Genomic DNA, 15,789 nt, shown 5'->3' with positions numbered 1-15,789 from the left:
GCAGTCTAAGGCTAAAGACTCGAGAGGGCGTGTTAAGCCAGCTGTTTACCACACATGTACCCCTTGAACACCAAGTGAAAGGACACCACACAAGTGTTATGAAAATAAACAGGATATTTATTAAGAATCACAACAGCCCTGTACTCCTTATGAGGACAGGGTACTAAGCACAAACCAAATCTCTTAGGCAATTACTTCAAGTGCACAATTAAAACAAGTGTCCGAGGACACGGAAAGGTTAATGTCTCGGGCGGACCCGATAAGGCAAGTCGGAAGCGAGGGACTCGGGACCCTAGAGTAAGGAGGCTATGCAGGCACCGAAATGCCGAGTTACCTAGCCACGAGGGCTGCGGCTGCACAAGTCTTACAGGCGTCGGGGTCTTCGCTGACGAGCCAGGAGCCGGAAGAAAGGAGTTGCTGGCCGGCGACCAGTGCTGAATAGTTCGTAGAGATCCAAGCCTGGATCGGAGATTGATGAAACCTGAAAGCAGAGGGGACCAAGTTCGTACTACTAGCCAGTAGTCAGAGGGTACCAGGAAGGCACCGGTTGGCCGTCACCTCGACCAGGTGAGTGGGCGACGCTAGGCTCTGCAGTCTCTCGGACCAGGAGGCGTTGTCGGCGACCACGGTGGAGGTGCGAGCTGTCCCACGACGGATGTCGCTGTCGGCGTCTTGAGTGGACCAGGAGGGTCCGGGGTGCTTCTCGGAAAGATGGAAGCAAGGGCCAGTCTGGAGCAACCAGACCGGCAGTGATGATTCTCGGATGTCGTCACAGAAGGGCACAAGCCAGCGGCCAGTGACCAGACAACGTGCTGAGCAGCGAGCAGAAGGGCCCCACGCAGATCGTGGAGATGCTGGGAGACTGCACTTCGGTGCTGGAGCGGCTCAGGGTCGGGGCTTCTCGGACCCCAGAGCACTCACCAGAGAGTTACCTCGATGGTCGTGCTGGTTTTTAAGAGCGTGCAGGTTCTGATGATGGCCGGTCCCTCGAGGTCTCGTCGCACCCACCGATCACAGCTGAGCTGATGACGTGGGTAGAGGTCAGAGGTGCCAGGGAAGCCGGTTCTCGTCGAGCTGGGCCGTCGGATTCCTTGAGGAAGGACTTACAGCAAACCGCAGAGTTCTTAGATGGTGCCCGCTGATGCAGGGTGACTACTCCTTAGCCACAAGGGAGAAATCTTGAGAAGAGTCTTGAAGTCCTTTCGTAGAAAGTATTCTTGATTCAAAGATGATCTAATTTGGAAGGGTCCCCGCTCCGGTCTTTATCCTAAAGAAAGGGGTGGGTACATGACTAGGTCCTGCCCTAAGGGTGGGACCAGGAAGGGGGGTAGTTACGCCCCTCTCCCCTGCCGGGCTTTCCCCAGGCCAGGGCTGTCGCCCCTGGAACTGGTTCTAACCGGCAGATGCGTAGTGAGCACCGGGGTGCCACTCCGCAGTCACCTTCTCGCCAAAGCCCTACCTACCCAGAATACACAAACCCTGTCTGGGACGGTGCGAACAGCGCCCTTGACAGGAAACCCTTTGTCCAAGTGCTCCTCGCTGGAAGGACTCCCAGCAGCAGGAGGTCAGACTTGTGTCTGTGGTGGCAGCATCCATTTTGTGGAGCTGAGGCTTTAGTTAACTTTAACCGGGGTTCACAGTTACGTACATGTCGTGTCCCTCTAGAAGGGCGGAATGCTAACCTCGTCGCCAGGGTTGGTGAGAGGGCAGCATCCCGATTCGTATGACACCTTACTCGACATGTCTTGATAACGCGACACCGTAGTTACCGATGTGGCACGCGTTATCATGGAACAGCCATTGGACCTTTGCTCCGCAAGCTGCAACCGGCTCGGCTCGGGCCAGAACACAGTTCACACGAGCCCACGCACTCTGCCTTCAGGATTGTCAAGGCCTGCCATAGGAGTGACTGATAGGAACTCGGGTGTCCATTGTATGGTTAGATATAGAGCTACTATACCTACAGCAAAGGGTGATTACACGACTTCGCCCCAGCTGTCATGCAGCCAGTTGTGTCAAATTTAGGAGGCCAGCCAGGGGTGGCATAATACATGCTGCAGCCCCTGGCGGCCCTGGGTACACCTATGCCCTGCGTTACGGGGTCTGATAAGGTGGCCCAGTCCCAATTGGAAATGCACCTAGGGTACATGGAATCCATTTTAAAGAGAGAGCAGTAGGCCTGGGGTCCTGATTGGCAGGGTCCCGGGTCGACTATGTCCAAAACCAGCTAAAACACAGGGCAAAAAGTTGGGGGCAACCATAGTCAGGATGTACCTTCCTACACAACCCCCCCCCAAACGAAAGGAGATAAGGCTATCCTTGTCCAGGTAAGCCTCTATTACCTAAGTGGCCATATAAGGAAGGACCAGCTCTGGCTTGGTTTCCCCCTGTGTCATGGTCCACTAGGCAACCCCTCACCCTAAGGGTATCTGAGGGTCTCCACCATAGGGAATCTCTGTCTCTGGTGTGTCTTGGGAAAGAAGAAGGCTGATGCTGGGATGGAGTACTGAAGTGAGGCTCCTCTACCTTTGGGCTCAACTTCCTCCAATCACCATCCATCATGCGTGCCTTCCTTTCTTTAGCTGAGATGCACTGAGCTCTCAGGGTCAGCCTCTGGCTACCTAAAGCTGGAGGCTGAGTCCCTCTGTTTGGCTTACTGGAGGGACAGGTCAGGTCTGGGGTTTTTAGGCCCCATGTTTGGCTGTGCCCAACAGTGTCCAGCTGTGGGAGTTCCCTAACTACTTTTAAGGGGGATCCCTCAGGAGTCTGTTCTATTTTCACTTGGCTAGGTTTACCAGCTTCAGTGATCCTAATCTGTTGATTAAGGGGTTCTTTTGGACAGGGGGCCCTTTTGGGTCCACCACTGGCCTCCCTGTCCTCTTCAGCCCTGGGCTGACTGAGGCAGGGTAGAGAGGTGCAGGTTACCTGCTCCAGACTGGGTCCCACCTGGGAAGGGTCCACTGCCATCAGGGGCTCTGCCAGGCTAGGCCTGACTACCTCTGGGGCAGTTCCTTCAACAGGGGTAGAGTCAGTTCCCTGAGGAGGCTGGCTCTCACCTAGTGTCTGGGAGGGGGAAGACTCTTCTTCCTCCTCAATGCTCTCTGTTTGAGTGGAGTGATCCATGGTTTCAGGCTTCACAACCTCACTATCGGTTTGAGTAGAGGCTGAGACCATTACAGCCTTGCCAACCTTTTCAGGAGGGCACTCAGTTTGTGTTTGGGCTGTGACTGTCACAGCCCTCCTATCCTGTCCGGTAAAGTCTGTCTGAGCCTGGGCAGTGGCTACCACTGCTCTTCCAACCTTTTCAGGGAGGAATGGTGCTTGGACTGGGGCTGTAGCTATTACTGCCCCACTAACCTGTCTGGATAGGCCTATCATTCTGGAATGAGTTTCTTGCTCCACCTCAGCCCATGCTGAGAGTTCCAGGTCATTCCCCAGTAAGCAATCTACAGGTAGGTTATCTGTCACTGCCACTCTCATAGGCCCTGTGACATTACCCCAGCTGAGCTTGACCACTGCCATGGGATGCCTTCTCTTCATTCCATGAATGTCCGTCACCTGATAAGTAAAACCAGGGGTCAGTTGAGCAGAGGGGACCAGATGGTCACTCACCATGGTGAGGCTGGCCCCGGTGTCTCTGAATGCCTCAACTTTCCGACCATTCAATAAAACTTCTTGTCTATACTTTCCCAAAATGTGGGGTCCAGTAGTGAAGTTGGCAAACCCCATGCCAGTCTCACAGACAAGGGTGTGGTCAGGGAACCTGGCTAGGCCATAGTCCTCCTGATTGCCCAAAGTAATGCCCACCACATTCTTGGGGGCACTCCCACCACCTGGGGGATTACCACTAGTGGTAACAGGAGGTCTGGGAGTGTTACTTGGGGGTATGTTTTCCTTATTGCTATTTTTAGGGCACTTGGCATCACTTTTGTAATGGCCCACCTGTTTACAGGAATGGCAATAAGGTTTCTTCTGTTCTGAAGGAGTGTTCTGGGACCCACCACCCTTGTTGGAGTTTTGGGGCCCTTGGGAAGTCTTCTCTGTGGATTTATCCCCACCCTTCTCTTGAGGCTTGGTCGATTCCTTTTTCTGGTCACCACCCTGGTTTTTAGGCCTAACCCTGGTTCTGACCCATTTGTCTGCCCTCTTACCCAATTCCTGTGGAGAGGTCAACTCAGAGTCTACCAGGTGCTGATGTAGTAGCTGGTTCTGACAATTATTTAAGATTTGCTCCCTCATAATTAGATTATACAATCCTTTAAAATCAGTAACCTTACTACCCAGTAGCCAGCCTTCAAAAGCCTTAGTGGCACAATCGACAAAATCAGACCAATCTTGAGACTGCGTTTTCGGGGTATCCCTGAACAGCACCCTGTACTGCTCAGTGGTTAGGCCGAACCCCTCGACGAGTGTATTTTTCAAGATTTGGTAATTGTTAGCATCCTCCACCCTTGTGGTGAGGAGCTTGTCTCTTCCTTTCCCTTCAAAGGAGAGCCACAAGATAGCTGCCCACTGACTCTGGGGAACACCCTGCACAGTGCAGGCCCTCTCCAAAGCAGTAATCCATTTGTGGATGTCGTCCCCTTGTTTAAAGGGGGGCACTATCTTCCCAAGGTGTTTCGTATCGAAACTCTTTTCCCTATTGCTAGGTACATTGCTGCCACCAGTGGGGACTACCCCACTTAACTGTTGCTCTCTTGCAAAGGCAAGCCTCTCTTTGGCCAGGGCAAGTTCTTCCCTTTCGATCCTTAGATTAGCTGCCCTTTCCTTAGCTTCGTATACTCTCCTCTGAGGGGACGTCATCCCTCTCTGAGACGAGTTGTGAGAGCCATTGGTTTGAAGGGATCTGCCAGAGCCTCTTGACAGAGATCTGGCTCGTCCATTCCCAATGTTAAGCTGACCTGATAGTGGCCCCAGGGGTCCCCCAGTACCGCTATCATGTTTGCTTAAGTTGGACCTGCTTAGTCTGACGACTTCTACCTGTCCCTTATCTGCCTCATCCCCAGAGAGATCCTCATCCTCATCTTCCTCCCCATCTTCGTTCTCAGTTGCGAGGTGGATGAGGTCAGGATCGTCTCGGGTTCCCTCGAGGGGAGGCATGTCTCCTTCTGGATTAGAATGGCTAAGAAGCTTCTCAGCCTTTCTGGCATCATAAGTCTCGAGGAGACCAATCAGAAAGGAGGTGGTGGGGTTAGCCCCTTGCTTAATCTTCCTAGAGGTACATACTTGTCGTAACTCATGGAAGTTAAGCGCAGTATATCTTGAAGGGATGACCTGTGGAGGGTCAACTGACACAAGGGGAGACTCAGAGTTTCCTCCTTTGTCCGACATACTGTTTCTAGTGCGGTGTAAGTGATGCACCTACCTACACTATGTGTTTCCCTACTGTTCCCTTGCTAAGAGTTGCAGCCAAGGTGTGCTAAGCCTTGAGGAGCTACAACAGCTGGTTCAGTAGAACTCAGAGTATTCTAAGCTTTAGTTATATGTACTAACAGTACTTATGCGATCTTTCAACAAGATATTCTTAGGATACGTGTGGTAAAACAACAGCAAGCTCAAATCCCACCCGCTGCTCACCAATGTGAGAAGTTGGCCCGATATGCAACGTTCGCTATTCTAGCGACCGCTATGTATCGTTCCAACGACCCTTATGGTGTTTGGTTGTAAGTCAACCTTATAGACCAGCTATCCTAGTAGCGTGGATACGAGCAGTCTAAGGCTAAAGACTCGAGAGGGCGTGTTAAGCCAGCTGTTTACCACACATGTACCCCTTGAACACCAAGTGAAAGGACACCACACAAGTGTTATGAAAATAAACAGGATATTTATTAAGAATCACAACAGCCCTGTACTCCTTATGAGGACAGGGTACTAAGCACAAACCAAATCTCTTAGGCAATTACTTCAAGTGCACAATTAAAACAAGTGTCCGAGGACACGGAAAGGTTAAGGTCTCGGGCGGACCCGATAAGGCAAGTCGGAAGCGAGGGACTCGGGACCCTAGAGTAAGGAGGCTATGCAGGCACCGAAATGGCGAGTTACCTAGCCACGAGGGCTGCGGCTGCACAAGTCTTACAGGCGTCGGGGTCTTCGCTGACGAGCCAGGAGCCGGAAGAAAGGAGTTGCTGGCCGGCGACCAGTGCTGAATAGTTCGTAGAGATCCAAGCCTGGATCGGAGATTGATGAAACCTGAAAGCAGAGGGGACCAAGTTCGTACTACTAGCCAGTAGTCAGAGGGTACCAGGAAGGCACCGGTTGGCCGTCACCTCGACCAGGTGACTGGGCGACGCTAGGCTCTGCAGTCTCTCGGACCAGGAGGCGTTGTCGGCGACCACGGTGGAGGTGCGAGCTGTCCCACGACGGATGTCGCTGTCGGCGTCTTGAGTGGACCAGGAGGGTCCGGGGTGCTTCTCGGAAAGATGGAAGCAAGGGCCAGTCTGGAGCAACCAGACCGGCAGTGATGATTCTCGGATGTCGTCACAGAAGGGCACAAGCCAGCGGCCAGTGACCAGACAACGTGCTGAGCAGCGAGCAGAAGGGCCCCACGCAGATCGTGGAGATGCTGGGAGACTGCACTTCGGTGCTGGAGCGGCTCAGGGTCGGGGCTTCTCGGACCCCAGAGCACTCACCAGAGAGTTACCTCGATGGTCGTGCTGGTTTTTAAGAGCGTGCAGGTTCTGATGATGGCCGGTCCCTCGAGGTCTCGTCGCACCCACCGATCACAGCTGAGCTGATGACGTGGGTAGAGGTCAGAGGTGCCAGGGAAGCCGGTTCTCGTCGAGCTGGGCCGTCGGATTCCTTGAGGAAGGACTTACAGCAAACCGCAGAGTTCTTAGATGGTGCCCGCTGATGCAGGGTGACTACTCCTTAGCCACAAGGGAGAAATCTTGAGAAGAGTCTTGAAGTCCTTTCGTAGAAAGTATTCTTGATTCAAAGATGATCTAATTTGGAAGGGTCCCCGCTCCGGTCTTTATCCTAAAGAAAGGGGTGGGTACATGACTAGGTCCTGCCCTAAGGGTGGGACCAGGAAGGGGGGTAGTTACGCCCCTCTCCCCTGCCGGGCTTTCCCCAGGCCAGGGCTGTCGCCCCTGGAACTGGTTCTAACCGGCAGATGCGTAGTGAGCACCGGGGTGCCACTCCGCAGTCACCTTCTCGCCAAAGCCCTACCTACCCAGAATACACAAACCCTGTCTGGGACGGTGCGAACAGCGCCCTTGACAGGAAACCCTTTGTCCAAGTGCTCCTCGCTGGAAGGACTCCCAGCAGCAGGAGGTCAGAATTGTGTCTGTGGTGGCAGCATCCATTTTGTGGAGCTGAGGCTTTAGTTAACTTTAACCGGGGTTCACAGTTACGTACATGTCGTGTCCCTCTAGAAGGGCGGAATGCTAACCTCGTCGCCAGGGTTGGTGAGAGGGCAGCATCCCGATTCGTATGACACCTTACTCGACATGTCTTGATAACGCGACACCGTAGTTACCGATGTGGCACGCGTTATCATGGAACAGCCATTGGACCTTTGCTCCGCAAGCTGCAACCGGCTCGGCTCGGGCCAGAACACAGTTCACACGAGCCCACGCACTCTGCCTTCAGGATTGTCAAGGCCTGCCATAGGAGTGACTGATAGGAACTCGGGTGTCCATTGTATGGTTAGATATAGAGCTACTATACCTACAGCAAAGGGTGATTACACGACTTCGCCCCAGCTGTCATGCAGCCAGTTGTGTCAAATTTAGGAGGCCAGCCAGGGGTGGCATAATACATGCTGCAGCCCCTGGCGGCCCTGGGTACACCTATGCCCTGCGTTACGGGGTCTGATAAGGTGGCCCAGTCCCAATTGGAAATGCACCTAGGGTACAAGGAATCCATTTTAAAGAGAGAGCAGTAGGCCTGGGGTCCTGATTGGCAGGGTCCCAGGTCGACTATGTCCAAAACCAGCTAAAACACAGGGCAAAAAGTTGGGGGCAACCATAGTCAGGATGTACCTTCCTACAGCTGTCTACTACATTGTCATCTCAAACAAGAAGATGTAAGAGGGTGAGAAACTTAATGCAACCAAAAGGGCCGATAGCAGTGACAGACCCGTGGAAATCAGGAGTTAAGAACAGTTCGAAATTGTAACTGCTTTGCCCCCTTTTGTGCTCTGTTTGATTCACATGAAGTAAATGTGTCAGATATTTCTGGCTGTGTACAGAGAACTGAAAGATCTTGTTCTCGAGAGATCAAAGTATAAATCTCCATCCATTATCCTATTAGTCAATACGTCAATATTTCGAGCTTTGATGTCCTTCCGACTCCATCTAGCAAGGAAGGCTTCCAATGGCCTTTGCTTGGCTCATATATACGATGCCAGCATCATTTGCTAGGGCTTATCTATGAGGCCCTACGCCGCCATTGCATCACTTTTTTTGTGGCTCTGCGTCTCTGTAAACAATGCGCCACACTGAGCCATATTTACATAGTGACACCTCTAGGCAGATGCATAACTTTGTAAACCCCTGCGCTACATTATACCTGTGTTAGGTATAATGTATTCAGGGTAGGCGGTCCCCTATAAAAAAGGCTCGTAGAAGTGGCGCAGTAAAATCTATGAGATTTCACTGCGCCACTTCTACCAGTTCACAGCATCAAATCCTTACGCCTGCCATTTTATATGGGACTTGCCCATGTGTAATGACACATTGCTGGAGTTGCTTCAGTTTTGGGACACACTCCAGCAATGTGTTATTACTCCGCCACCAAATTCGTCCGGTTTCCTGAAGTATCTGGTAAATCCTTGAGACATGGAGCGCCATACTGTAAATACGGCACATCCATGGTGTTGCAAGGAGGGCGCACTGAAAAGTGTTGCATCGCTGTTTTCAACCAGCGATGCAGCACTTTTCATAAATGAGACCTCTAGTTTCTATCTAATTGAAAAATCTGCACGTCAGCTCCATATTTTTGCAGCTCATCATGTAATGTTTGTATTTGCCCAGGGGCTGCAGCATCACTGGATTCTCCCAGTCGCCTGGCTGTCTGAGAGTATATACCATTTCCGTGTAGCAGCACCAGTAAGTATTTTTTAAATACAAATCAGACCCACTTCAGCACAGGACCTTGCAAAAGTTAATTTACTTCCACATTTATAGTAATTCAAAAATTATCTTATACTGATAAAATAAAAGCTAGAAAACGGATAGTATGGATGTTTATAATTCGACAAAAAAGTGCTTATCAAGCAAAAATCAACAAATAAAAAAGAAAGTACAAGCTATGCTTGTAATTAAAGCAATTAACTTGTCTGTATTTTTGCTGTAGTCAGTCAAAGCTGTAATTAGTGTCTTCATTTTAAAATTCTAATAGCTGTATGAAAATTGCATTTATTTGTTTACCATGGAAAGAATCAGATTAGTTAAATGACTTGGGCTCATTTTTAATTTCCACACTTCAAAAACATTTGCAGAACCCACCTGACAGAAGAGGGTGCCTGCTCCTGGATACCATCGTATTTCTTACGAACATGGGACAATTCTTTTAGAATAAACAAGATATGTTCGTTTACCTCACATTAATGTCCCGTTGTGCATTATTCAGAGGCAAAAACATTCTGTTCTTGACTAACAGAATTAAGGTTACAAATTGTAACTTGCCGAATGCATCATGTGAACTCTTTTTCACGTATGTGTAAATTAGAATGTGTTGCTCAGTTATGATTATGCAAGTGATATCAGCTGTAATGAACAAGTACATGTTATCCACTTTCACTGCTGACTTACTCCAAGTGCCCTGCTCCTTAGAATTTGCAGTGTTCTCTATTCACACATTAATCAAACATAGACCAAATTTAAATGTATTCACATCCCTCATATATTTCATCATTAAATATCATTGTTCTATTATATGGCATACTTGTATGGCTTGGGCACTTCACCCTTCTAAATAACTTACAAAGGATTATTTTGATGATAACTATTTTTTTGTATTTATTTGGATGATAACGAAGGGGCAGATTAGGATGGAGGGCGGACTTACGTCTGCCTGCCACCCTATCGGAGATGGGGACCGCCCGACATGCTGTCAGCGGTCCCACAGGGAAAATTAGGATTCGACCACCACTGTAGCGGTCGCATTGCCCACGTTTTACATTGCGACAGGTGCTGCTAGCTGCAGCACCCGCCGTAAGGTAAAAAAAGGGGTGTTTTCCATATCCCTTGATTATGTGACAGGCATCATCTGGTGCATGGATATGTAGGGAACACCATAGGTGCTCCACAGGTCCATGTCTGGGGGGGGAGGTGGAAGGGAGGCCTACTACAGGCCCCCAATGTCCCTTTCCATCAGCCTTTTCCTGGTGGGTGAACCACCATGAAATGGATGGCGGGGAGGGACATCGTTATCTCTAAGGCACCACCACCATTCTGGAGATGTGGAGCAGTCGATCGGAATGATTGCTACTGTCAAACCCGTGGCTGTTGGGCTTTCTGCCCGCAACACACTGCCCGCCATCAGAATCTAGTAGGAGGGAAAGCTGCTTAGTATGGTGGGGAAAGAGCCACGACAGCTTGTCAGTTGCGGTCTCCCCACCATCCTAATCAGCCCCTAAGTGTAGTAAGTGCGTTTTCAAGCCTCAGTGAATGTTTGTAAATTATAGAATAGTATGTACTATCTTCAATTATACTATCTACAATTGGCACACTACTCAGATAAAAAAAATTATGACAACCTTAGCAAGTGTAAAAAATACAGTAAAAATGATTATTATTCATATTTCTGTTCTGCACTTGGATGCCCTTGTATGGGATCTATAGAACGCTGTAAATGGTATGGACTTGCAATATTAAATCATGATACTTGCATAAGTATTGAAGTGATTTACTATTTTGAGGTGCAGAGAATATCAGGTTATTGCATTTCAAATTACTGATTACTATTAATATATGTTTTATTCTGTGCCCACAGGACCTTGCAAACTGCTCAACAGATCCATACTTCGCTGGGATATTTTTTACGGATTACTATTTCTACTTTTATCGACAATGCAATTAAATATTTCCAACAATGAACTCCTTCTCAGAAAGTAGAATTTCGACCAGCACGGATACCAGCTATCTTCATTTTAACTTTACTGACGGCCCAACGCGTTTTTCCTTGTTTTATAGTGTCCCAGGACTTGGGTTCTAATATAAATATAAAAAATAAACAAACTTGTTTTGTTTGACAAAGCATAGATTATGTCATGCTTGTAAAATTATAGTTTTCTCTGAAACAGAACCAACATTTCGATTGTAAATATTAAAATTGTGCCATCGATTTCAAATAAATTGTAAAATAGGGAGCTATTTCTTATCCTTTACATAAATTGTGTAACTAAATTAAGTGAATTGCACTGTGGTATGTTTCAGAAATATCCATGGCGGTGCAAACATTGACTGTGATGGAATGGACACAAGATATGCACCCTTTTTATGACTCCCTCCCACTTGTATCATTCTTTCATGTTATTTTATAGAAAGGGATGTTTATAGCTTCTTCATGTTTAGAAAGCTTTATTAAAACAAGTAAAGAAAACAGGGTACAAAAATATAGTAAAAAGCATAAAATACAAATCCATAGGGTAGCAAAAGAATATCAATGGAAAACAAAGGATGAAAAATTTAATACATCATACATTGTCAGGATCAAATACCAATGTTAAGAATGAAATAAAATCAAAGAGTACCATAAAGAATTGCCATTTTTTGCTTTTGAAGTTTGAAGATTAGAAAAGGGGAGAAAGAAGGAAAAAGAAAAAGAAAAGAGAAGGAGAAGAAAAGAGGAGAAAAGAAAAAAGAAAAGGAAAGGAAGGGAAGAAAGAAAATAAAAGATAAAAGGTATCAGCAACCATATCATAAAATCAAGAAAACCTTCCAATGACAGATAATATAGAATCGAAAATAGCAATAAACTATCTTTAAAAACCTGAGCAGTATAAAAAGGCATAAACGCAGCACTCACAGCAGCTGAAAAACATAGGGCCATATTAGCAAGGACTTGCGATGATTATCGCAAAGTGCTCTTAGCGCTGAATTTTTTATTGCCGGCTATCGCTGGTTTACATCACGGAGATAACGCTTTATTATCAACGTTTATCTCCAAGGCGATAATAAACCAATGATAGCAGCAATTCTCCAGCAATTACGCAGGAATTCCAGCAATGAATTCCCATCACTAAGGAAAAGGTCGCAAATAGGCATGCGAGGATTCAGCCGTAGAATTCACCTCCCATAGAAAAATATGGCTAAATCAGGATTGTAGCAGGTGTTAAAATTCAGCGATAAATGCGATTAGCGTGCATTTTTTCATCGCTTCGCGGGTCTTGGTAATAGGCAGAAGGTGTATTTGTGACTGCTTTCAGTCGCTTTCAAGTTGGGAACGCCTCCTTTGCATTTCATTAGCCATAAATATCACTGACATGCAAAGCGGCAGCAAAAAGGGTCACTTTCGCCATAGAGCTGTCACTACCAGTTGTTAGCGACAGCTAGCTGATAGGGCATTCAAAATATTGCTGCTTTAGCGGCAAAATGTGCCGCTAAAGCAGCGATACTGCCCTTGCTAAGATGCCCTTTAGTTACTGTCCTTGGCATGCGATGCAGAGGAAGAAATATAATTAGTGAGAGGAGACCAAAAGGATTCCTTTTGAATAAGTTGCTGCAAGGTGGTTACAGAAGCTCTATCAAGCCTGTGATGATGACATAAAAGGTTCAACCAGGCAGAAAAGGACACCTAGGAGGCATCTTTCCAATTAGAAGTTATAACCTGAAAAGCAATAGCAATGGACGAATCTTCAAATGAACCTAGTTTACGAACCCCCAACCATCGTATAGAATTACTACCTAAAATTATGGAGTGAATATCAAAGGGAAAATTTGTGGAGCAAATAAAGGTAATTGACTTGCATACTTTTGTCCAAGAAAAAGAAATATTGGGGCAGAGAAAAAAGGAGTAGATATATGTGCCAGGAGTGTTCTTACAGGACCAACAATTAGGAGATAAGTCAGGACTGAATTTGGGAACAGCTAATGAAGTTAAAAATAATCTCTGATAAAAATAGTAGAGAGTTTGACTGCTACTGGTATTGCATGAAGTGGGATGTATGACGTTACAACACATACTTTTACCACGCATGCCTTTACAACGCGGTATTTACAACGAAAACCTTTACAACGCATAGTGCTTTGGGGTGCTGGATAGTGAATAGTTTAATTTACTATTCCAACTCCAGTCCCCGTGGACACTAGGGAAGGTGTTGGATAGTAAATTAAACGTATTCCCTATCCTAGAGCGCCCCCCCAGCGCAATGCGTTGTAATGGTTTGCGTTGTAAAGGTTGCGTTGTAAAAGCACTGCGTTGTAAAAGTTGCGTCGTAAAGGATGTTTCCCCATGAAGTGTGATGTATCTGAGCTCAAAGTGAATTCCATGTATGTATAGAGAGAGTATGTTGTAAATCAGTTTCCTACAAAAGCTCAATTTTTGTTTTGGAATAAATGGGGAGAGAAAAATAGAGAAATTTGCATATGTGAGAGGCACAGATAGAAGAGTAAGTAAGTAATGCTTGTGAAGGAGGATCGAAAGAAAAGGAGAAAGTCTCAGAGAAAAGGGAAAGCTGTTGATCTAAAATCAATTCCAAAGAGTCAAACTTAGAGAGGGCAGTAACAGGTACATCGAATTTGGATTGGGTTCCTGGAAATATAAAAGCTGGTTGTTATGGAGTAGGTGTTTAACCAGTATTATCCCTTTAACAATCCAATCTTTCCAGAAGAGGGTTCGATTGGAAATTTTAATAGACTTATTATGCCAAATAGAGGAATCCAGGAATAGCTGAAGAGGTGAATGTGATTTAGAAAGAATTGGACGGAGGGTTGATATAAGATGTGGAATGGTAGGGAATTAGAACGAATGAGGATGGTGGGAAAAGCTGGCTAACGAGGAAAAAGGGATTGGGTGAATAACAGATGCCTCCAATTTATACCATACCGATATAGGCGGATCATCTGAAAATGAAAAATATGGCAGGGCTTGACAAATTAAAACGGAAGAGTGGTATTGACGGAAATTGGGAAAATTGATCCTTCCCCCCCAATCTTTGGGGGAACACAAAGCCAGCATAGAAATGCGAGCTTTTTGGGTATTACAAAGAAATTTACTCAAGATACTGTTAAAATTCTTTAAATTTTTTTAAAGGAAGTTGTACTGGTAGCATGGAAAGGTAGACATTAATTACTGGAAGTATCATCATCTTATAAGTGTCCAGCCTTCCCCACCAAGACAGAAATAAGGGAGACCACTTCTCAGACATGTCCGAAATCTTTAATAAAATATCATCCAAGTTGCGTTGAACTGTTTTGGCAATTGAAGAAGAATATTTTATCCCTAAAAAAGTGATGCAATTAGTATTCCATTTAAAATCCGTCCCTTCAAACACATTTCTAAGGCAGTGTTTATTTAAGTGAAAAATTTCAGACTTACAAAAATGTAACTTGTATCCTGACAAGGCAGCATAAAAAGACAAGAGGTCGATAAAAGCGGGTAAAGAGGTAGAAGGATCAGATATATAATAAAATATCATCTGGGTAGGCAGTGAATTTGACCTCAATGGATTTATGAGCAAAGCCCCGAAAAGCAGGAGAGTTCCTAAGGGAGTGAAGAAAAGGTTCAAGAGACAAAATAAAAAGTAAAAGAGACAAAGGGCAACCTTGACTGGTGCATCGTTGGAGAGTAAAATAAGGGGATTGAAAACCGTTAACGAAGACCGAAGTGGTAGGGAGAATATAACAAACTAATAATAGATAAAATATTAGGACCAAAGCCATGCCACTTAAGAGCACGCATCATAAAAAGCCAGTGGATGCGGTCAAAGGCTTACTCCACATCTAGGGTGATGGCTGAAACGTGGGAGGAGCTTTTGGAAGCAAGATGTATTTTATTTTAAAAAGTTCTTGAATTATCTGCAATAGTCCTTCCCTTGACAAATCCGGTTTGCTCATACCCAACCAAATCGGGGATCACTCTGTTAATGCGAAGAGCAAGGGCTTTGGCAAAGATCTTACAGTCTAAGTTAATTATAGAAATAGGGCGATAGCGCAGAAAGAAGGATCCTTGCCCTTATTAGGAATTAGACAAATCATAGCTTCAAGAAAAGAGCCACAAGCTTCTTTATGAGACATGAAATGCCTGAAAAAGGATAAAAGGTGTGGAAGTAGAATCTGGGAGAAACAAAAATAAAACTCAGCAGTGAAGCCGTGCGGACCAAGGGACTTATCCTTTGGTAGTTGGGCTAGAGCGGACTTAAGTTCAGAAAAGGATAGATCATTTTCTAATAAAGAGAAGTCAAGAGATGAAGAAGGGCGTGAAGGGAGGGCTGCAAAAAAAGAATCCAATGCCTTGTCGGAGGGAGAATATTCTGGGGTATAGAGTGTCTTATAAAAGTCCGTAAAACAATTTATTATTTATTCGTCCTTAAAATGATCCACACCACCGTTATCAGTAATTTTGACTACATTAGATTGCAATCCCCGCCCACCAGTAAATTAATGTCTGGACATGAGTGAAGAGTGTTTGACATATTCTTCCAGAACTGTGCATCTACCCCAGTAGGACCATAGATGTTGAGAAGGGAGATAGGGAAACTATTTATATTAAGATGTAGAAGAAGCCATCTTCCGTCAACATCTTTTTCTTCTTTCTCCAAAACAAGAGTTGGCCGCCGAGTAGGAGACTCCAGAAGAGCTTCCGGTTTGGGGATAACCTTTGGGTAGTTTATCCCCGTTAAAA

General features: G+C 46.3%; 1 protein-coding gene across 1 annotated transcript in view; it reads left to right on the top strand.

Annotated features, from left to right (window-relative positions):
- The window catches only part of MYRFL (myelin regulatory factor like), a 1,005,707-nt gene extending 994,352 nt beyond the window's left edge, over nt 1-11,355 (top strand). Inside the window, exons 24-25 of the mRNA XM_086921958.1 lie at nt 8,976-9,050; nt 10,939-11,355. Coding sequence (XP_086778084.1) covers nt 8,976-9,050; nt 10,939-11,025 — 162 coding nt within the window. The 3' untranslated portion in view covers nt 11,026-11,355. The remainder of the gene's footprint in view (nt 1-8,975; nt 9,051-10,938) is intronic.
- The last annotated feature ends 4,434 nt before the right edge of the window (nt 11,356-15,789 follow it).

Source organism: Lissotriton vulgaris, chromosome 1_1 (genome assembly GCF_964263255.1).
Source record: "Lissotriton vulgaris chromosome 1_1, aLisVul1.2, whole genome shotgun sequence".
In the NCBI taxonomy this organism is placed as follows: Eukaryota; Metazoa; Chordata; class Amphibia; order Caudata; family Salamandridae; genus Lissotriton; species Lissotriton vulgaris.
The sequence above is the reverse complement of the archived record's forward strand: the minus strand, read 5'-3'. Positions and strand labels throughout refer to the sequence as shown.